Source organism: Entamoeba histolytica, genomic scaffold (assembly GCF_000208925.1).
Source record: "Entamoeba histolytica HM-1:IMSS scf_1104750516975 genomic scaffold, whole genome shotgun sequence".
Lineage (NCBI taxonomy): Eukaryota > Evosea > Mastigamoebida > Endamoebidae > Entamoeba > Entamoeba histolytica.
In genome coordinates this window covers 133,334-155,584 of record NW_001914862.1, presented here as the reverse complement: position 1 = coordinate 155,584, position 22,251 = coordinate 133,334, and the positions used below count along the sequence as shown (strand labels likewise).

Genomic DNA, 22,251 nt, shown 5'->3' with positions numbered 1-22,251 from the left:
ACTTATTAGATCAACAAAAAAATAAATTTACATGTAAATACCTTCATATTGATGCTCTTGAAAATTATCCAAAAGAACGTAGTTTATCAGAAAAATATAAATTCCTTTTTACAACTCATTTATGTCCACTTTCTGATCATATTAAATGTACAACATTATGTAATCTTAAGTCTATACAATCTATTGCTTTTTCTATTAAACCAACAACAGAAGGGTCAAACCGATTAAAGTTTGGACCTTATGAACCTACTGAATTTAAATTTATAAGTTATCATTTCCAAAGTTCTCTCCATCCAATGACATATGGTAGAGTACAAAAAGTTGTCAATATTAATGAAGATAATATTTATGTTCATATGGAAATAGATGATATGAAAAATAATGGAGCAATCTTAAATAAGGAGTTTAATAGAAATGACTTTAATTATGAAGGTATTTATCTTAAAGAATTTTCTATGGAAGTTGAAGTAAATGCATATGACTTAGAATATCGTGATAGCACTGGTCTTATTACTACTGGTCGTTTAATATCACGACCAAAAAGTAGTACCTTATATTTACCACCAAGATATCCTTTACTTGGAGGATGGAAAACATCATTTGAAGTTATTTACAATTATCCATTAGACGTTTCTGTCCAACAAATCAAAGAACAAAAAAGGCTTGTTATTCCTTTAAAAGTAGATTTCAAAGGCATTGTTTCAAATGAAGAAGTTGATATTGTTTTACCAGAAGGTGCAACAATTACTTCTATTAATTATCCAAAACGTTCTTATATTGAAGAAACAGTTTATAACCAACCATCATTTGGGACGTATTATAAGAAGCCTGTTGTTCAATTAATATTAAAAGAAGTTGATATGAGTGATAATACTGATATTTTAGAAATTTATTACAAAGAAAATCCAGCAGCAAAAAGAACAAAAAATATTATTGTTGCTTTCCTTACAAGTTCCATTATTATAATATTCCTTCTTTATGCTAAAGTCATTAATAATTAATTTAGTCCTTTTTGTTGTAATTAGAATTGTTGGTGATGTGAATAAGAAGTGTTTCTTAATGAAATATTTTAGGGTATCTTCATTTATTTAAAAAACAAAGAAAACTTAAAATTCTTTAAGTTTATGTCTGTACTTGATCTTTTTAGAAATCAGCAAAAGGAAGAAGAGGAAGAAGTTGAGGAACAAGAACAAAATAATGACATTGAAGCTGTAAAAGGAGATGAGTCACTTAATGGACTTATTGTTGCTGAACCTAACGATCAAATTATACAACAAAATGAAATTAAGGATGGAAATATTGAAAACACATGCTTGTTTAGTCATTTTTCAATAGATGAAGTGTTTGTTAATAATTTGTTAATAAAACCATTTATATAAATAACAATTAGATATGGCTGGCAGTCTTTTGTTAGTAAAAAAGAATATGATGAAGTTTGGCCGTCAATTAAAGAACAAGTATCATCAGGAGTTCGATCATATGAAAAATACTCAAAGAATAAGAAGTGAGATTAAATTTATACAACTTAAATCAAATAATTTTAATATTCAATTGATTAAATACATTACTTGGATAACACTACTTTTATTCATTCATTTATCGTTTTTCATTTTTTCTTCTTGGTGAGAAAAAGGCAATAAATCTGTTTTGATGAGAAAGAGGACGATCTAAATCTTCAAGAGTAGTTTTAAAAGCAACTGGTTTTTTGTATTTTTTATCTTGTTCTTTTGTTTCATTCATTTTGTGTTCAGAAGTAGATATTCCAGTAACAAATGTATTAAACACACGTTGAAGATTTAGATTTGTTGTAGCTGATGTTTCAAAGAAGGCACATGGACAAACCTTTTGAATTTTATTTTTTAATTTCTCACCTTCTTCTGGTGAAATAACACGATGACTAGCATCACATTTATTACCAATAATAAGAATTGATGGATATCCTTTGTTCCCATTATTAGCTATTATAGAAAGACATTCTGCAATGTCTTCTTGAGCATTAACAAATGACCCCAAATCAGTTACAGAATAAACATAAACAAGGTAATCAGTTCGAGTAAGTTCACTGTCTCGAAGTAAATGAAATTCTTCTTCACCTGAAGTATCGACAAGAGTAACTTCAGTTTTGTACCCATCAACAGTAATTAAACTATTGTAAGTGTCTTGTATTGTTGGGAGATATTCATTAATGGTTTTATGATATAAATATTGTTTAATAAGAGCAGTTTTTCCAGTAGCAGGATGACCAATAAAAGTAACACGAACAGTATTCATTAGAGTTAATTAAATTAATGAGTTTATTTTAACAAGTCTTTAAATATAGTGAATGTAATATCTACTGTTTTAATTTTAGAATAGCAGAAATTTCATTTATTAAAAATAGAAAAAAAAGGATGGATATTATTTATTATTAAAAGTAAAGTACTTCTATAAATCAGAAATATCCTATAATAATATCTAATTTTTCAAATTGTTTTACATTTATCTCTTAATTTAACTAAAAAAAAGCCGAATGAAGTTTTTTAAATTAAAAATAATATTTTTTAATAATTTATATTAAATAAATAAATGTTAATTGTAAATGTTGATTTCTATTTTTGTAGTATTAAAAAACCAGAAGAAGGATAAGTCAAATAATTCTATTGAATTAAATAGATTTATTATTGGAGTTGATATACTCAATAATTTCATTTCTCAATATAACGTTTTCTTGATTTTCACAAATAACTTTACCAATAACCTCAGCATTTTCTGGTTTAGTTGTTAATTTCTTTTTAACTAATAAGAAGTGAAGTAGTTTTAAATGATCTTCTTTAATAAAAGTTGTCGAAATGAGTAATAAACTAAGTACTTGTTGGAGCTTTCCACCTTTATTTTCAAAGTTAGTTAGTAATTTAAATATTTCTTCTTCAATTTCTTTAATTTCTTCAAGTTTAGAAAATTTATTAATAATACCAATAACAGAGTTTAAATTGAACATAACTGAATTTGTATTTCCATCAACTCTTTCAATAACATTATTAATTTTATTGAGTAAACATTTAACTAAATTAATGTTTTCTTTATTTGGAGTAAGTTTCTGTAATACATCTCTACAAATATTAAAAGATTCTATTTGGGTTGGTAAATAAGGAATAAGTATTTTAAGAACTTGTGGCATACATACTTTTTGACCACATAATGAAATTATTTTATTGACAGAATGTTTATTAACAAATCGTATAATACTTTCATCATCTTTAAATATTAAATTGATCATCAGTTCAACACGTTCTTTTATAGGTATTAATGATGTGATAGTAAAATGTTCAATAAAATCAAACAACACTTCTTCTTCATTATTAGAAAATATCATACGAATTAAATAATTTATATTTTCATTATCATATGTTGAGTTAGTTAATAACTCATTCATTATTGAATCAAATGACTTGTTTTTTATAACATTAATAAGGTCTTCTCGTTTATGTTCACAGATATAAGTAATAATACATTTTATAATTCCTGTATGATTTTGATTAATTTCTTTATTAATTTCCTTATTTTCAATTTGTGTTTCAATACAAATTGGATATGAGAATTTTAATAAAATAGAAATACTAAATAAATCTGGTCGTCTTTGAGCTAAATGATAAGTAAGAATTGATAAGGAGTATAAGTTATAATCAGGTTTTAGTGTGTTATTTAATGATATAATATTTTGATATAATTTAATTAAATTTTTTATTAGTTCTTCTTCTACATATTGAGTAGAATTTAGTGCAGTATCAAGAGTAATAATACTATATCGTAATTTTGAACAACAACTTTTTTTATGATAGTATAAGAAATTGAATAAATTTGATTCTAAAAGAAGTTTAGGAATAATTAATGATTGCCATAATTGAATATAATAATCATCTAATATATATAAATATAATTCATTAATAGATTTTTGGAATAATTCATGATAATGTAAAATACATCTATATACTTCTTTCTCATTGTTTTGAATAAATTGAATTAATATTTGTTGTACAGTTGATTTAACATGTAAATTAGCAAGAATTGAATTTTTAATAATATTTGAAATACATATATTTTCTGAAGGGAAATGATAGCCATGTACTTCATTAATAAGATATTTATAGAAAAATTGAACTTCAGCTTCATTATTAAATTTAATGTATTTTGTTAATTCACTATATGCCATTGACAAAACTTGTTCTAATGGTTGTTTTGATTCTTGAATATCTTTAACAAAATTAATAAAAGATTCTCTAACATTTGGTTCTGTTTTAATAATAAGTTCAGTTAATGCATTAGCTAATGGTAAATTGTCAACTGAAACTTTACATTTTTCAATCCAATTTAATGTATCTTTTTTAAAGTTAATAGAAGTAATTTGGTTTTGTATAATTTGATTTAATGTTTGACTATTTTGTGCCAATGACTTCATAAAAAGAATGTACAAATTACTATAATCAGGTACTTTTTTTACTTGAGTAGAATGTACGCGAAGAGTAGTATAACACATGACATAACCAACACCACTAACAATTTGTTTTGTGAATATATCACTGCACAATGGGTTTTCACAAAACAACCTAATGTAGTGACATAAACAACGAAAGGAAGACCCAACTCGTTGAGATTTAGAAAAAAAGTTAACTAATAAAATAGCATATTTTGTTAAAAGATCTTTATTTCCAATTGCAAATATACGAACAAAGAAATTAATTGTTGCTAATGAAGCATTAACACCAGTAATATACATTTTTGTTTTTTGTAATAAATCATCATCTGTTTCTCCAGTAATTTCTTCAGTTAACATTTCATCAACAATGCTTTGATGTTTAGATAATAATGTTACCAATTCATTTTGAAATAGATCAGTTCTTGAATATCCATATAACATTGTTTCATGTGTTAATTGATAATGTATACAAGTTTTTGCTAAATCTTTAATAAGGTTTTCATCTATACATTTTCTTTCTCCATCCATTTTCTTAAGTTTTTCAACTCTTTCTTGTTCTTTATTTGATTCTTCTTCCATTTTATTTGGAACAACAGTGGTACCTTTAAATTCAGTTAATTCTTCACCATTAATATATTGCATTTGTTGAATTAAATAATCAGACATTGAAGTATTAGATAATATAACAGAATTACTTATAAGATTTAAATTGTTTTTAATAACATTATTTTTAACATCATCAAGATATTTTACAGGTGGAATATCCATTGTTGGTTTTTCTTTTTGGTAAAATAATATATATGCAGAGTAATGTTTACTATATTGTCCACCTCCAAAACATGATTCTTCTAATGTGTTAATATCAAATTTATCAATTAAATCATCATTAAATGAAAACCATTCATCACCAGTTTCTTGGTCTTTAATATAAGAATAATAATGTCCACTATCTAATGTTCCAAGATGAACTAAAACTCCAACTAATTTAAATTTATAATCTCCATTTTCATCTTTTTTCTCTGGATGATTAATGTGTTCAATACAATATGGATATAAATCCAATTCTCTTGGAAATTCATATCTGTCATTAATTTTAATTCTTTGTAAGGTTTCATAATCAAATTCAAATCGTTTTAAATGAAGAATTAAAGTATTTGGTGGTGTTTTAATACATGTTCTTCTAATAGCATCAACTTTTTTTTTACATTTCTCACAAAAGTATTTATTTTCTCCAGTTAATTCATCTCCATTAACAAGTGACTGTAAACTTTCAGTCAAACTTGTTTTATTCTTTTCTCCAAAAACAACAATATTCATTTGTTCACAAATTGTTTTTTCTTCATGTTCACTAATATGTTCACATTCTTTTGAAACAATTTGATTAACTAATGTTCCTGAAAAACATTTATCAATAATATTTTCTTGTCCTTCAATACTTTTAAGTTCTTTTTCAATAGTATCTAATGTTGAAGATAAAAATTCATGAGTATCCATTTGAACATATGGGTTTAATTCTTTTCCATCTTCTCCTTTTAATGAAGAAACATATTCATCTGTATTTATATATCTTACTTTTGTTTCATGTAATTCAGTAAATAGTTTTTGATATGTTTTAATATAAGGCGTATCATCTGTTGCTTTTACATTCATAATACTATTTCTAAAATATGGATTCATATATAATTGTTGTGTTAATGAATTAATATAACATGTACATCCTAAGTTTTCTAATCCAACAAACGGTTGTTTCTTAAATGTTGCTCCATTTACTCGTTTCATTTCAATATCTTTAATATGATTAATACACATTTTAATTAACTCAGGTGCGGTATATTCTTTTAAAAATATTCTTTGTAATAGTTTCATTAAAGCAGCTCTTACAGAATCACTTTGTACAATTGGTAATTCCATATGTTCAGGAGATGGAACTGAAAATAGTGCATCATTAATTTTACTAATAAATTCCTCATCAACACTTTCACAATGTTCTCCATAAAAATCAATTAATGACATTGGAATAAATTCATTTGATAAATTGTTAATTATTAATGTCTTAGCAATCTCAGAATATTCTTTTCCTAAAGTCAATGAATTATTAGGAAGACTTGGAATAATTTGTTGAACAAGTGTATTTTTAAAGTTATTTATAAAATAGTGTTCAATAAATATAGTAGTTTCAGTAGCCCCATTAGAAAATAATGTCTTTAATGCTTCAATAAATGACTCACGGAGAAATTTTGAAGTAGCATGACTCATTGTATCTAATACATGTGTTAGTTCATCTTTATTTTCTCCAACAAATCGAATGAATAAGTCAGTTGTTGTATTAGTTATTGTCATAAATTCATATGTCAACGACATTGTAGCTGGTTTTTTGTATAATTCATTTAATATATGATTAACTAATTTTAATACCTCTCCTTCTGGATGTTCAACAAATGTATTTAAGATGGTGTTAAAATATTCAAGTTCATTTGTGACAATGACGTTTATTGGTTCCATAAGCCATAAATATAATTCTTGTAAAGAAACTTGTTTAGATTCAATCTTCTTAATTCTAAGTGCTTTTTCTTCACTTAGTCCTTGAACCTCCTCCATTTTAGTAGGTTGAGTTATAATGTTCATTCTTTTCTTTGTTTGAACTTTAAGTATTTTTTTCTGTAAACCTCATCTTTTTTTAACTTTTCATTTTTTATTGATGTTTTAGTTTTAGTTTTTTCTTTTTTCTCCTTCTTCAAAAAACAAAATAATTTACTTAAAAAATTTGATTAGGAAACAAAACATGCTTATCATTTTTATTGATATTGTTACTATCTTGGAATGAAAAGAAAAGGTTTGAAAAGGAATGACTACAAAAGCAAAAAATACCTTTATATAATGCAGCAAAATAAAAACTCGTTTTGGAATTCAATTTGGAAAAGCCTAGAAAGTCTTGCCAAGTCTATGATGTCATTAGGAAATATATTCAGTTTTAAAGCTAAGTCTGTTCAATGCACTATTATCCGAAACAAAATTTATGAAGACACACTCCCATGTTTACGCTATTTATTTGATTCAGACGCACCAAAGTATCATGTTCCTTTAAACACACTAGAGTCAATGGATTGGGCAATTCTAGGAATGAGATTTTTATTCACTGATATGAAATATAATAGATGTAGATATGATTCAGAAGAGGATTATGATAAAGCCATTGACTCTATTAAAAGTTTATTTGTTGAATCACCTCAAATACCTATTACAAGAGTCAGAAAACCTCAATATACAAAGGTATTTGATGACACTGTTCTTATAAGAAACAAACCACTTCCAAAAGCCTCAACCCATTACATAAGAAGAACATTTGCTCATAGAAATGAATAAAAACCTTAAATTATTAGTTTGTTTTTAGTTTATTTTTCAGGTTCTTTTAATATTGGAAGACAACTAAAAACATAAACTTCTTATTAGAAGTATCTCCTAATGTAGGTGTTGTTCTTCATTAGGGTAGAGTTAATTTATAATTATTGTAAGAAATTAGTAGATAGATTATAAAATAAAAACTACTTTAAAATTTAGTACTGAGTGGTAGGTTGATCAAAATGTTCTTTTCATTAACTTTCACGTAATGCCTTATCAAATTCTTTTTATTTAATAAGGTTTCATTTTGAATATATTTTTAATATTGAGAGTTTAACAAATTAATGAAGAGACACACAAAGTATTTTTTATCAATTGAAGAGTGAAATAAGGTTTAAGTAATAAAGTCAGAACAAAAAAATGATATTTCTTCTTTCTTTAATTAACAATTTACTCAACAACTTAGTAAGTAAATTTAATTTATTTAGACTAATAGAACATAGTTTTTTAACTTCACTAAATCACCCAAATCAATTAACAATGAAAAGTTTTTAAAAAAATAAATTTTTGTATTTTTCATTAAAAACAATTCTTCATACAGAAGGATAATTCTATACCAATAATTAATGTCGATTAAAACAATGTATATTATTTATTATGTTCAAAACATCTTTAAAATATAATTCAACGTATTGTTTAATTTAATTACAATATTTACTAATAATGGTTTGTAATTAATTTATGATATTCACGGTATTTATGGTATAGAAGAAATTATTCATAAAATTATTTTACAATAATGAGAAGTAATAAATAAAATATGTAATTATTTACAAGAAGTTATTTATTCTTATAAATGATTCAATTAATTATTATCACTTATTTTGTTGTATTTTATTAAATTACTTATAAGGTTATGTTTGATCAAATACTTAAAAGATAACTTCAAATAAGTATACTTTTATATAACTATTCTAAGAATTATATCAAAAAATACTTCCAAAACCAGTAAAATTTAAGAGTTAATAGATCTCAAGGAATATTTTAAGAAAAATAATTTATAACAATAAATATGTTTATGAAGCAAAAGATAATAAAAAATCAGGGAAATGGTATAATACTTCCAAGAGAAGTATTTGGATTATAGTAAAGTTAGATGAATTTATTTCTATTGTTCTAAAATGCTTTTTTATTGTAAAAGAACAATAGCACTTAAAAATAGTTTTGCTGACGTCAAAGTTATGTAAAAAAAGTTTTACCGCATCTCATTTAAAATACAATAAAAGAAAATATTAATAACTATTATCTGAAAACTAAACTACTTGGAAATTTCATAGTTAGGAATTATGAAAGAAACAAAGTAGAAGAATCTCTTTGTAACATAAAAAACTGATAAATAAAGTATAAACCCTAATCAGGGTTAAAAAGTTTTGTTAAAAAGATTAAATAAGTGAAAATATCCCAATCAAATGGGATCAAATGTATGAAAGATTTCAATGAAAATTCCAATAGGTATTTAAGGGATTTTTACTTTGTCGTAAAGAAACAAAAAAGGAATGACTCTGTAAGGAGATTGTAAAAGCATGTTAACAAACCCTTAAAAAATGAAGGAAGACAGCCAAATATCTTAAAATTCAATTTAATAAAACATGTCGTTACTAGGTGCTATTCGTGGATTCACTGAGACAAAAGAACAAAAATTATTAAATAAGGTTATTAGGTCAAAAGATATTGCTCCACCTGAGAGTAAAGTTGTTGAATTAATTAAAATGATGAGTGATGAAATGTCTAAAAGAGTAATTGTTCATTACCTTATGAAACTCTTTGAAAAGAATTTAGATGAAAAGAGATATATTCGATTATTATGTATAGTATATCGTCTTATGGATGTTGATGCTGATGGATTTATTTTATCACAATTTTCACATTCACTTCATTTAATAACAAGTAACCTTCCAAAGAATCATTGTAAAACAACACAGGTATTTGCTTCACATATTGAAACAAAGATAATACTTTTTACTACTTATAAAATTCTTCTCTCTGCTGAGAATGATGTACCAGATATTAAAGAACCTGAAAATATAGATCTTGCTTTTACCATTTTAGAATTATTAATTGATATCTCTAAAAATCTTGAAGAAGCTGATTTTTGTGCAAATGGAATTGGATTTCATGTAGCTGATATTTTATTATTAGAACTTACAATTGCATTTTATAAAATTAATTTTTATTCATCTGCATTAGCAAATATTTTATTAGAATTAAGAATTAATCAAGTCGAAAGATTTGTTGAAGTTTGTAAGAATATAGATCGTGTTAGACATAAATATTTTACTATTCTTTCAAATAAAGATGTTAAAGAAAAATTTATTAATATTCCTCGATTAGTTTTTATGCCAACAGGACCATTACAAAAATTTCTTATTAGAAGAATTACATTATTACGTGCTCATGAATCAGATTCAGAACTTGAAGAAGAAATAGAAAAATTTAATGTAACATTCCAAGGTGATGTAATTTCTAATAATCAACGTATACGTCAATTTATTAATAGACCATTAATTTCAATTAACAACGGTGAAGATTCAAGAGAATCATTATCTCGTTCTGTTTCTCGTTCATCATCAAATATAGATTTTGTTGGGTCAATTGGAGATACAAAGATGTATCGCCCAAGTCCATCTCCTCATATAATTGGACATTCACCAGCTGGAGGAAAAGAACCTATTCGTATTGAAACACTCTCAACTCAACCTGGAGTTGTTAGACCAGTACCTCATAGAGTTGCTCAACAACAACAAATGTTACAACGCCCTGCCTCATCAACAGGAGTAGTTCCATCTAAAAATATGAATGTATTTGATGATGATGATGAAGGAACAAACTTGTTAATTTAAATTTTTGTTATTTTTATATATTTTAAAGTAAAATAAAGAAATAATCACCCAATTATATTATCATACATCATCTTCAAATGGAAGTAATTTTTTAACTTCTTTCGGTTTAGAATGATCTTCTATAAGAGTTGCTGGTAAACGTGGAGGTTTAGATTTATTTACTTTCTTTTTTGAAAGCTTTTTCTTCTTTTTATGAGAAGAATCATTTATGACTAATGCCTCATTATTATTTGGCATATGAACAGGAAGATTAAATAATTTTTGAAAGAATACTTGACTTTTTTGCATTTTAAGTGGATCTCCATGAACTAGAAACACTTCTTTAGGTTGTAAAGCACGTATAGCTTCCTGAAGACCAAATCCATCTGAATGATTATTGTCTTCTGTTCTAATAATTTTACATTGATAACCAGTTTCTTTAAGTGTTTTTGGATTTGATGAAACATATGAAGGAAGAATTACAAAGCTTTTGGGATCAGTTTTAATCTTCTCAAAAACTTCAAGAGAATGGCCTTTAGTTAATGTTGCTGGAGTTGTGATAGCAATATAGTTAGTTTGTGCTGAAAGCATTTGATACTTACTGAAATTATCCACAAGTTCATGTACATCATCCCTTAACCAATTTTTCCATTTTTTATATTCATTCGCTATTTTTGTTAACATTCCACCTGAACAACATAATGGCATTGTTAAATGACACCTACGAACGATACTTAATACTATTCCCATCACTTCTTGTCCTCTTCCAATTCCATTAACAACAATTTGTACAGAACCTCCTGAACGTGCAGCAGATAATAAACAATCAGCATAATGATATAATTCATACCTTCTTTTATGTTGTTCATTAATACAAGTTGATTCAGTAATCAAATAATCTATTGCATGTGATGTAATTTCCGCTCCTCTTAAAAGAAATGAAGGAGAAACATCAAAATCACCTGAATATACAATTCTTTTACCATCCAGTAATATTTCATACATCACAGCACCTAAAGCATGTCCAGCATAAATACATCTTATTGATAAATTTTGTGTTACTCGTTTAGTCATAGTAGGATCAATTGGTTTACATTGTAAAATACATTTGTCAAAATCAGCTTGGCAAAACAAATTATTTCCACTGTGAATATCATTTATTATTAATGATAATAATGCTTGTGTAGGTTCTGAAAGATAAATTGGAACATCCATAAATTTTGTTAACCAAGGTAACATACCAACATGATCAACATGAAAATGAGTAATACATATCGCTCGTATCTTACTTGATATTGCATTCATTCGTGAAAAATCAATTCCAACATCTGGTCTTACTGGATTATATCCACAATCAAATAATATTGCATCTTCTTTTCCTTCAACAACAACACAACTACTTCCTACACTTTTTCCACCTCCAAAAACATGAACTTTCATAAAAGAAAATAAATTTAACTAAATAAATCAATTTTAAGTTCTTTTTTAGTTTCTTTTTTGTGACATACAACAAAAATATAAAAAAAAGAAAGGAAAAGAAAGACGAAAATTCACTTTGAAATGGTAAACTGATATGTCTCTCCCAGTTCTCATCGACCTTACTGACAAACCTTTTGACCCATTTAATCCATATAATATTATTCAAATTAAAAATATAAATAAACAAATTGATTTATTTGATTCTCATTGGCAAGAAATATTATTAAAAATACCAATGATTATACAATGTGGTGGTGGTTTGTTTTTATTTTATTTAAATTATTTAATACCTAATAGATAGATTATTTTAATCAATGGATTTCATTTATCTCTGAATTAGAAAAAATCGCACAAGTTACTCCTATTTATGAAGAAATTCATTCACTTTATGATTCTTTTAAAGAACATTTTGAATGTCAAATGTATATTGTAAATGAATTAAAAACTTGGAGTCAAGGTATTACTGAACTGTTATCAAATTTACAGAAACAAAGAAAAATTAATAAAGAAACATTCAAAAATAATGAAAAAGAATTTTTTAATTCATTAAATAAAAGTATTAAACAATATCCAAAATATAATCAAATAGAACTTATTGAACATAAAAAGAATTTACAAAATTCTATTATCACAATGGGAATTGAACTTAATAATCAAATTCAGCAAATGACTCTTATGACAGAAGAAAATGTTATTCATTTATTTAATGTATATTCAAAATATATTACTAATACTGCTAAACGTCATTTTAATGAAGAAACTCAAACACCAAAAGTTAATTCTTTAATTATGCAAACAAATACTTTTAGATTAAATATGAATAATGTCAAAGATACTATTCCTAATCCACAATCTTTTGGAACATTTCTTTTTAGAAAAGAACAATCTATTCATGATAAAAAATTATATTATCTCTTTAATAAAGACTTTCTTATTGGACTAATTCGTCATAATGGTCAGGTAGAAGAAAAAGATAAAATTAATATCATTACTACTAATTTTAAGGCAAATGAAAATACATTAGAATGTAATGGAATAAATGGTAAATTTATTTTATTTACACCTTCAAAAGAAGAAGCTTTAGAATGGCAAGAATTAATCGAAAAACAAAAAGAAAATGTATTAAATGGAACAACTCTATCTCATAGAATAGTACATCCTTTATTATCTAAAATATTGAAACGACAAGAAAATAAATATTGTGCTGAATGTGGATGTGAAAATCCACAATGGGTCTCAGTAAACCTTGGGATAATTTTTTGTATTAAATGTAGTGCAATTCATCGTAGTTTAGGAGTGGCATATAGTAGAGTTAAGAGTACAACATTGGATAATATTGAAGACTATGTTGTAAGAATATTAGATGCATTAGGAAATGAAAAGGTTAATAAAATTTATCAACAACATTATATGATTTCACCAGACTCTTCTCTTGAGGAACGAGCATGTATTATTAAAAGAAAATATATTAGAAAACAATTTGTTGTTCCAAGTGATGAAAATTGGATTGAAGTATGTTTGAATGGAATAGAAAATAACTCAATTGAAGATATTGTTCGTGCATTGGCACATGTTGTTATTAGTGATTTGTATGGAAGTAAATTATTACTAAATGCTATTAAAAAGAAAAGAATTAGTATTGCTTGTTATTTAATAGTAAATGGATATAACCTTAATGAAGTGGATGAAGAAGGTAATACTGCATTACATCTTACTGCAAAAGAAGATATTATAGAAATTGCTGTTGTTCTTGTAAGATTTAAATGTGATTATACAATAACAAATAAGAAAAATGAAACAGCTTATGATATAGCGCAAACAAAAGGAAATGGATTAGTTTCTTCGTTAATACGAATTGCATCAAGAAATGACTTTGAAGACTTAAACGAAATTATTAATATCATAGAAAATCATTTAAGTAGTGTCCAAATGTAAAACATAACTTCCATATTTTTTGTTTTTTCAATTATTTTTTTTTTTTAGTTTTGGTTAATAAAAAACGAATATTCTTTTTCAAAAAGTAAAACGGATTTATTCCTCATAAGAAAAATGTGAAGTTCTCAAGGCACTAGATTCATAGTATGAACAAAAACGTCTTCATATCACCCCGGATTGTACTAAATGAAGGTATAATTTATAAAATTATTCCATTAAAAAAGAGAAAAGAACAAATTATTGTTATCACTCATCAAGCAAAAGATGAAGACAGTATGATTGAAGGATCTTTAGAAAATGTTTTTATTAAAATTATTAGGATTGGGTTAGTTCATAAGACCAAATGTGTCGTTCAAGTTTTAATGCAAAATAAAGTAATTGAATGGGTAGAAAGTTCTCTTATAACAGACTTTAATACAATTCTTCTTCGAATGAATGATTTAAAATTAACAGGTCAATACCTAGTAGCATCTCCAATTCTACCAACTCATAACACTAAAAAACAAATACAAAAAGAACTTTCATTAAAACAACCATCTCCATTATCCCTTATAGATCGTATTCCAAACCCTCCATTAAAAAATTCTTCTAAAAATACTTTATATAAAAGTTGTACAAATGGATTTTTGTCATTAAAAACGTCTTATTCAACAGTAAAGTCTGGAATTCCTTCTGGAGGATTTGCAGCTTCAATTCCATCAATCTCTGCATCATTACCAAATTTTTTAACTATCTCTTCAGATAAGCAAAAATTAAAACTTCCAGTTCAACCACTTAATATTAATAGCTCAACACATCCTTTGACTAACTCTTTTATGCAAAAACCATTAACTGGATCACTTCCTTCATTATTTGAACAAAACACTAATTGTAAAAGTATTAAATCATCACTTCAATTTTCTTCATCTCAAACAACAGTAACCAAAGAATTATTAGACCAAGCATTTATAATGGGATTTAATTTAAATGAAATTAGTTCTAATCCAGATATATTACATTCTTTTATTGAATTAATTGGAAATGAATTTATTCCTATTCCAACAAGTCAATGTAGTAAAGAAGAAATGGAAATTGTATTAAATCAAGTAAAAAGAGTTATTGATAAAAAATATAATGGTAGAACTGATGAATTAATGAATGCCCTTAAATTTGGAAGGACTTATAAAAAAGTAATGAATTTATGGGATTTAAAATATAAGTTGATTGATTGGAAGTCATACTTTATTATAACAATAAATGAACTTCAGTCAGAAGCATTTAAAATAAATAAAATATTAACAGAAGAATTTAATTCTTTTTTATTAAAATTTACTAATTGGGAACAATGGGAAAATTACAATTTTATGTCAGATTTCAATCAAATAACTTCTTATTTTAATATTTAATCGCTTTATAGATAAACTCTTAAAAGAGTTTTGTTATTCTCAATATTCTATTAAATTACATACTTATTTATAAAACTCCAATTGATTCTATGTGAGAATTATAGATTCTTTTAAATCTTCTTTTTCAAGAATTTTGTATTGTAAAGAAAAGTTATTTGATAGAGTGTTGATTTGATAATTAAATTATTTCATTACTTCTTTCTTTTTAAAACGTTGAAGCTTTGAAAAATTATCTATGAATTTTTCAATAGTTGTACTAATGATATAATTAATAAATATCATCATTAAGTTCTTTAGGACATGACTCTTTAATTAACCCATCATTTCTTAACATATCAACTAAACTTGGAATACTTTTAGCTTTATATTCTTTACCACTCATAGTACAATAAAATGAATTTTCTCTACGTTCAATTCTTGTATGAACCGTTTTACTTTTAACTCTTTTAGAAATGGTAAAAGGAAATTTAGGATTTGTGTTACTTGGTCGAATCAAGAAAGTAAGATCTACTTTATTATTTAAATATGTTTGTGCTTCGTCTTTAGAAATATCAAAATAATAATCAGAACTTGCAAATTGAATAAGATCAGACATAATGTTATTATCTACATAAAATTTACCAAAATTATTAATAAAATATCCAAATGCATCTGATGTTATTTCATTATTTTTTGATAATATTATACCTGATTGATTTACTAATGATATTGGTATATCTACAGATGTTGCTATATTAGATGCCATATTTTCAAAGTTCAATACTTTTTCTGGAAGACATCCATTTTCTCTAGTACAATATACCCAAAAGTCAGCTTCCCAAAATCCACCACACTCAGTTACTAAAGAACAATCATTGATTCTATTTAAAAATTCATTTGCTGTTAATCTATCAAGATTATAAGAATTCCATGTATCGAGTAATAAATTTTCTAATTGATGAGAAATATTACAACTTAATTTTGCATAAATATCTTCTTTAACAATTCTTTCACGTTTTAATTTCTTTTCTTCTCCATGAAGACCACATAATTCTTGTTTCATATAAAGTCTTGGAAGTATTGGTAAATTAACAGCATTAATATCACATTGAGTTTCATTGAATAATTGATAAACAATAAATGCCAACCCAAATACATCTCCTTCTTTTCCAGTATTATGACCATTCATTAACGGATAATTTTTATTTGCTGAAAAGTAATAATCACCAAGAAATATATTCATATTTTTATCAAGATAAAATGATTTTAATTCAATTCTTTTGTGAGTAAAACCAAGACTATGAAAGATATATAATGACTCTGCGCATTGAATAGCAATATTGTATTTTAATGAGACTGTTAATACTACATTCTTAAAAAATGTTTTTTCTCTTTGAAATAAAAATTCTTCTAAATTACATACAAATTTTTGATGGACAATACCATAAATATTTAATAATTTATCTTTAGTAATATATCCCATTGGTTGTACAATATGATTACATCCCTTCTCTCTTACAATAGAAAGTATTTTAAACATACTTTGAATATCATTAATATTCCATTCATCTTTTATAATTTCTTCAACAATAACTCGTTCACCAAATAAAGTACAATCATATCTCTTAACAAACATACAATCAGTAGCAACTGACTTATCAGAAATATCTTTACTTACATCTTTTAGTATTGTACTAATTTCCATGATCTTGAAATAATCTTTTCGAGTTTTAAATAACAATAATTTCATTCATCTTTCTCTATATTGGAATTATTTCTCTTTTCAATTTCAATTTTATATATATTTTTATTTGATGTTTTTTTTTTCTAATCTTTTACATTCTCTTCAACTGTATATCTTTATTATATTCAGTATATTAACAATAACTTTTATTATTGAATGTTTAGGCTAAACAGGTTTTATATCGATTATTTTAAAACGTACGAATATTGAAAAAAAGTTTTAACTCTTGAATTATTTGGGTATTACTTATTGGTCAATTTTTATTCAATTCATTTATTATTATTTTTTCTTGATGTTTTATTTGAAACTGTTATACTTTGTTTTATTTTTTTTTATAGTAAAAACAAAATAGGGTTTTATTAAGTTAAGATTGAATTGAACCAATAAATATTAAGCGGTAAATTTATTATATAAACAAATGACTTATATTATTTTTATGAGGTAGAACAATGTTTTTTAGTTAATTTTAATATTTTAAGAAGTAAAATAATATTCAACTTATTTTCAAATTAATAAAACAACCATTATTATAATTTAAAAAATCTTAAAATCAAAAACACAAAATTCATCATATGTCATTGCAAGAATATAAACTACCTTTTCTTGAAAATGACCAAGTTCCTTCAAATTGGAAATCAATCAAAAACAAAGTTGAAAAATATATCCGTGAAATGAAGCTGTCTCCTATTTTTAATGATATGATTGTACCAGAAAAAGAAAATGAACCTGTTTGTGCTGTTTGTTTTGGTGCCAACAAGGACTATCCTTTAAATTTATTCAACACCTGTTGTGCTGGAAAATTATATTTTTGTACTCTATGTTTATTACAACATAAAGACTTTGATATAAACTCACTTACACTAAAATGTCCAATTTGTAGAAAAACTTTCAAAAATGAATTTAAAATTGTTCTACTACCTGTAGAAAATAAATACCTATTTCCTAAATCTATTAAACGACCTTCTGAAATAACACCAAACTCTCGTGCCAAAACTTTAAAACCAAAAACGTCTGAGACTCCAGATCCAGTATTGAAAGAACCACAAACTTATCCACCAAATATTCCTGACCAAAGTGTACCATATCAAGAAGTCTTTAAAAAACTTGGTCTTCCTGTGGTAAAATTCAGAGAACCTCCTCAAAGACAAACAAATGTGGTTGAAAAAGATACATCAGAAGAAACAAGAGTTTCTAAAGAACGTGAAGAAAGAATTATGTTTGAAAGACAAATTAGACATGAGTTATTAGAAATTTATAACCAATATGATATTACTATTCCAATAGCAATTCCTGTTGATTTGATCAATGAGATTGATATTTCTTTAATAGAAGATAAACAAACTGCAGAAATCATGTTGGACAGTGTTATTGATAATTACCAACATTTCCATTGAATGTACCTAATAGCTCAATTCATTGATTTAAAATTAAAAAACCAAACATATAAATATTTAAGTTTTATTGTCTTTTTACAATGAAAGTGGCATTTCCTCTTCAATTCTATCTGGACTAAAATAACCTTTTAATAATTCAATCTTTAAACGGGTAAATCCTTGTATTGTTTTATCATCTGTTAGTTCTTCTAAGATATCACTAATATTTAATTCTTCAAATGCATTACGAGATCCTATTTGTGGAGAAACATTATCTTGTATCATTAAACATAAAATTGAGTCAATACAGTTCAAAACATCATCAGATGTAAATAATGAACGATTTTTTAATACATAAATAATAGGTTGAACAACTCCATTAGATATCATTTTTTGTAACATATCTTGTCTTAATTTACACGATAATATAGCAGTAGTTAATGCCCAAACAGCATTTCTTGCAAATTGGATATTTTGACGATAAATGTAACGAATGAGATACTGAATCACACCTTTTTCTATCAGATAAATAGCATGTGGATTTCCTTCTGGAATAAATAAATTTCTTAAAACCCACATTGCTTCTGACAAGATTGTATCTGGTGGTAATGATTCGAAGATAGAGAATAACGTATCTATTAAACCATCATTTACAAAGACTTCAGTATAATTATCTGAACATCCAATGATTTGACCGATAACATGGAGTGCTGGTAATACTAATTTTTCTACTCCTGTCTTAAGAAATAATACTAATTTTGAAAGAAAGTGTGTAGATTGATCAAAAAGCATAATATAATCAACCTTATATTCAATGCATTGTGAAATACAAATAAGAAGACAATTATTACCTTCAATATTATCATCAGAAGGATCTAAATTTGATGCGATATAAGGAAAAAATGATTGAAGAAATGTTGGGTTTTGTTTTGCAGCACGAGTAACAACAAAAAATAAAGCCCAACAAACTGTTCCTAATACATTTTTGTCAATTCTTTTTTTATTTTCAATTAAATGGATAATTTCTAAAAATTTATTATAGTCTTCAATATCATTTGAACGTTCAAAATAAAATCCAACAAGACGTAATGTTCTATCAAGTAAATCTGAATGATTTGTTTGAGAAATAATAGATTGAGCAATATTCATTGTAGTATTTTTTAAATGAGGAACAAGTTTTTTTTGAGCAATAAGAACGAAAACAGTAATAACATGATATTTTAACATTATGTCTTTCTAAACTGAATGAATATTAACTTATTATAAATAAATAAACAAAACTCACAAACTGAATTTGTAATCCATTTTATTAATACTTTAATAAATATATCAAATTCATCAACTTCTGATGATGCTTCAATAATTTCTTCTAATGTTAAAATAATATTATACATTTCTCTTAATGTAATTGGTTGTGAATTTATTTTTTGATATAATTCTTTACTACCCTATTTCTTTGTAAATAACTTTTTCTTTTTTTATTTTAAATACTTCTTTGTTATTACAAACTATTGTTTTTGGTATAATTACCATCTGCTCACTTTGTAATCTTTTTGACTGAAGAAGTGTTTGTCTTCGATTTTGTCTTAACCCTTCTCTTTCACTATGTTTTTCTTTTAGTATATCTGTTGTTCCTCTTAAATTCATAACAATTTATTAAATTAAATTTTTAGTTTTTTTGTAAAGTTTTTTGAGATTTTGGAAATAAAAGAATTTAAATATTTTTTCTTAAATAAGCTTTTTGGATTGAAAAAATATTGAAACTTCTTTATTCTTTTTTAGTTCTTTTCTAATTCAATGGATTTTGAAATTTCATTCAAATGAAATAACTAAAAGAAACGTAAATTACTCTTCTAAATCAACAAAAAAACAAAGAATAAAAATGGAAAATAGTTTCTTTCAATGATTAAAAAGATATAAAAACAAAACGAAAAAGAGATACAAAAATTCTCGTTTTGTGACTCTAAATAACCAATTGATTCGGAATTAACTGAAATAAAGAAAGTATAACAGAGAAAAAAATAAATTAATTAATTTTGAAATAAATAACATTTTATATAATCAAATTTTTATAATATTAATGATTTTATTATGTTAATTCTCAAATGAAAATATAAAAGAAATCATTGTTCTTTCACTATTACTTTTTGTTTCGTGTTATGACTCTTTGTTGAAATTGAAAAAGTAATTAAGGATAAAGAAAACAATTAATTTTTAAATAAACCTTCTCCTCATAAAATACTTTTTACTATACACTCCTGTCATTGAACATTTCTTCATTTTACCTTGTAAAAGAAAATATAAAATATTCAATTTTTATTTCATCAATACCAATACATTATTATGAATTTCTTATATTTTCATTAATTCTATTCTTTTATGAGACTCTTTATATGATTCTAGTGATTGTAGTTTTTTATAATAATTCTTGTAAAAAAGTAGAAATTAACAATTACATTAATTCATTGAATGAAGGAGTATAACCAAAATACTTATATCCAATTAAAGGAGATTGAGTTGTCATTTGTTTTTGATTTATCCCAAGATGCAAAGAATTTAACTGTTCTGCTGAAAGGACATTAGGTAATCCTCCAGGAGAAAATACCTGAATATGGATTTGACCTTTCTTAGATAATTGTAACCATAAATCACTTACTTGTCCTTGATAGAAATATGAAAGTGAATGTTGAACAGTTCCTAATGGATCATGTCTTCCAGATTCATCGAAGCTAAAAACCTCAAATGTTATTTGTTGTCCTGGAATAATATCAAACGTAAATGACTGATTAAACTTAGGATCACATGTTCTATAAACAACATTTGTTTTATGCATCTGTCCATTTATACTTAATTTGATATAAGGATCACTTGTTCCAGCAAAATAATCAGTCACTCTTAAATCCTTTGCTTCAATAACTCTCACTTCAATTTTCATAAAATAATATTTTTATAAGTTCTTTTTGTTTTTTATAACAATAATAAATTATACTATTACTAAAAATAACATTATTTAAGTTTTATTAGATTATATTATTTTTAAGTTAGAATGATTAAATCATTTTTACTTTGAATGAATGAGATGAATGGTTTCTCAAAAAAATATTTTTTTATCAAAAAATGTTATTTCTTTATTTTGTTTATCAAAGGATTAATAAAACAAATTAATGCTGTTTGTCAAAACTAAAATATGTGTTTCTGCTTAACCAAATAATTAACCAAATAAAATACATATTTTATGTAGCACTTCTTTTTATTAAACATACGTTATTCTAATGCTGACATGAGAAACAGATTAAAATAAGATTAAAATAGTTAATTCATGCATTTAACTCAACTATCATTGCTTTTTGAATATCTTCTGTGTGTTATGTTTTTAAATAATAGATAAATAAAGACAATGATGTTAAGTTCATTCTAATTAATTTCAATAAGTTTTAATATACTCATCAATACTTAAACTCATTCGATTTTTTAATGTAATTAAAGTAAGTTCAAATAAGTATAACTATAACTTTCTTACAACACTCATTTTGTACATCCTTTATGAAAAGATAATGTTTAACATATTTAATAATGATTAATATCATTAGTACTCATTAGTACTATTTTATTAAATTACACATTAAAAATGTCTAAAGTACCACCTTTAAAGAGTATATTCTTTAAGCAAATCAATTGTCTTTAG

General features: G+C 25.0%; 13 protein-coding genes across 13 annotated transcripts in view; 7 read left to right on the top strand and 6 right to left on the bottom strand.

Annotated features, from left to right (window-relative positions):
- Nucleotides 1-1,001, top strand: part of EHI_045470 (dolychil-diphosphooligosaccharide-- protein glycosyltransferase subunit, putative) — a gene marked incomplete at both ends in the record, with an annotated part of 1,197 nt that extends 196 nt beyond the window's left edge. The window contains one exon of the mRNA XM_001913359.1: nt 1-1,001. This exon is cut by the window's left edge and continues 196 nt beyond it. Within this exon, the coding sequence (XP_001913394.1) occupies nt 1-1,001 (1,001 nt within the window).
- A 123-nt stretch (nt 1,002-1,124) lies between these two features.
- On the top strand, nt 1,125-1,508 carry EHI_045460 (uncharacterized protein; the record flags this gene model as incomplete). The annotated part of the gene is made up of 2 exons (XM_001913358.1): nt 1,125-1,342; nt 1,391-1,508. 2 exons carry the CDS (start codon nt 1,125-1,127, stop codon nt 1,506-1,508), a joined length of 336 nt encoding a protein of 111 aa, XP_001913393.1.
- An 88-nt stretch (nt 1,509-1,596) lies between these two features.
- On the bottom strand, nt 1,597-2,271 carry EHI_045450 (Ras family GTPase; the record flags this gene model as incomplete). Its single annotated transcript, XM_652204.1, has 1 exon — nt 1,597-2,271. One exon carries the CDS (start codon nt 2,269-2,271, stop codon nt 1,597-1,599), a length of 675 nt encoding a protein of 224 aa, XP_657296.1.
- Nucleotides 2,272-2,644: 373 nt separating this feature from the next.
- Nucleotides 2,645-7,078, bottom strand: EHI_045440 (ubiquitin carboxyl-terminal hydrolase domain containing protein; the record flags this gene model as incomplete). Its single annotated transcript, XM_648491.2, has 1 exon — nt 2,645-7,078. One exon carries the CDS (start codon nt 7,076-7,078, stop codon nt 2,645-2,647), a length of 4,434 nt encoding a protein of 1,477 aa, XP_653583.2.
- Nucleotides 7,079-7,399: 321 nt separating this feature from the next.
- Nucleotides 7,400-7,816, top strand: EHI_045430 (uncharacterized protein; the record flags this gene model as incomplete). Its single annotated transcript, XM_648490.2, has 1 exon — nt 7,400-7,816. One exon carries the CDS (start codon nt 7,400-7,402, stop codon nt 7,814-7,816), a length of 417 nt encoding a protein of 138 aa, XP_653582.2.
- A 1,625-nt stretch (nt 7,817-9,441) lies between these two features.
- EHI_045420 (uncharacterized protein) lies at nt 9,442-10,692 on the top strand (the record flags this gene model as incomplete). The annotated part of the gene is made up of 1 exon (XM_648489.1): nt 9,442-10,692. The coding sequence occupies one exon, from the start codon at nt 9,442-9,444 to the stop codon at nt 10,690-10,692; it is 1,251 nt and encodes a 416-aa protein (XP_653581.1).
- A 60-nt stretch (nt 10,693-10,752) lies between these two features.
- EHI_045410 (metallo-beta-lactamase family protein) lies at nt 10,753-12,111 on the bottom strand (the record flags this gene model as incomplete). Its single annotated transcript, XM_648488.1, has 1 exon — nt 10,753-12,111. One exon carries the CDS (start codon nt 12,109-12,111, stop codon nt 10,753-10,755), a length of 1,359 nt encoding a protein of 452 aa, XP_653580.1.
- Nucleotides 12,112-12,244: 133 nt separating this feature from the next.
- Nucleotides 12,245-14,085, top strand: EHI_045400 (Arf GTPase activating protein, putative; the record flags this gene model as incomplete). Its single annotated transcript, XM_648487.1, has 2 exons — nt 12,245-12,407; nt 12,452-14,085. The coding sequence occupies 2 exons, from the start codon at nt 12,245-12,247 to the stop codon at nt 14,083-14,085; spliced, it is 1,797 nt and encodes a 598-aa protein (XP_653579.1).
- A 146-nt stretch (nt 14,086-14,231) lies between these two features.
- EHI_045390 (uncharacterized protein) lies at nt 14,232-15,470 on the top strand (the record flags this gene model as incomplete). Its single annotated transcript, XM_648486.1, has 1 exon — nt 14,232-15,470. The coding sequence occupies one exon, from the start codon at nt 14,232-14,234 to the stop codon at nt 15,468-15,470; it is 1,239 nt and encodes a 412-aa protein (XP_653578.1).
- Nucleotides 15,471-15,738: 268 nt separating this feature from the next.
- Nucleotides 15,739-17,154, bottom strand: EHI_045380 (SH2 domain containing protein; the record flags this gene model as incomplete). The annotated part of the gene is made up of 1 exon (XM_648485.1): nt 15,739-17,154. One exon carries the CDS (start codon nt 17,152-17,154, stop codon nt 15,739-15,741), a length of 1,416 nt encoding a protein of 471 aa, XP_653577.1.
- Nucleotides 17,155-17,765: 611 nt separating this feature from the next.
- Nucleotides 17,766-18,587, top strand: EHI_045370 (uncharacterized protein; the record flags this gene model as incomplete). The annotated part of the gene is made up of 1 exon (XM_648484.1): nt 17,766-18,587. The coding sequence occupies one exon, from the start codon at nt 17,766-17,768 to the stop codon at nt 18,585-18,587; it is 822 nt and encodes a 273-aa protein (XP_653576.1).
- A 75-nt stretch (nt 18,588-18,662) lies between these two features.
- EHI_045360 (importin alpha subunit, putative) lies at nt 18,663-20,213 on the bottom strand (the record flags this gene model as incomplete). The annotated part of the gene is made up of 3 exons (XM_648483.1): nt 18,663-19,802; nt 19,856-20,014; nt 20,076-20,213. 3 exons carry the CDS (start codon nt 20,211-20,213, stop codon nt 18,663-18,665), a joined length of 1,437 nt encoding a protein of 478 aa, XP_653575.1.
- Nucleotides 20,214-21,018: 805 nt separating this feature from the next.
- On the bottom strand, nt 21,019-21,501 carry EHI_045350 (C2 domain containing protein; the record flags this gene model as incomplete). The annotated part of the gene is made up of 1 exon (XM_648482.2): nt 21,019-21,501. One exon carries the CDS (start codon nt 21,499-21,501, stop codon nt 21,019-21,021), a length of 483 nt encoding a protein of 160 aa, XP_653574.2.
- Between the last annotated feature and the right edge of the window lie 750 nt (nt 21,502-22,251).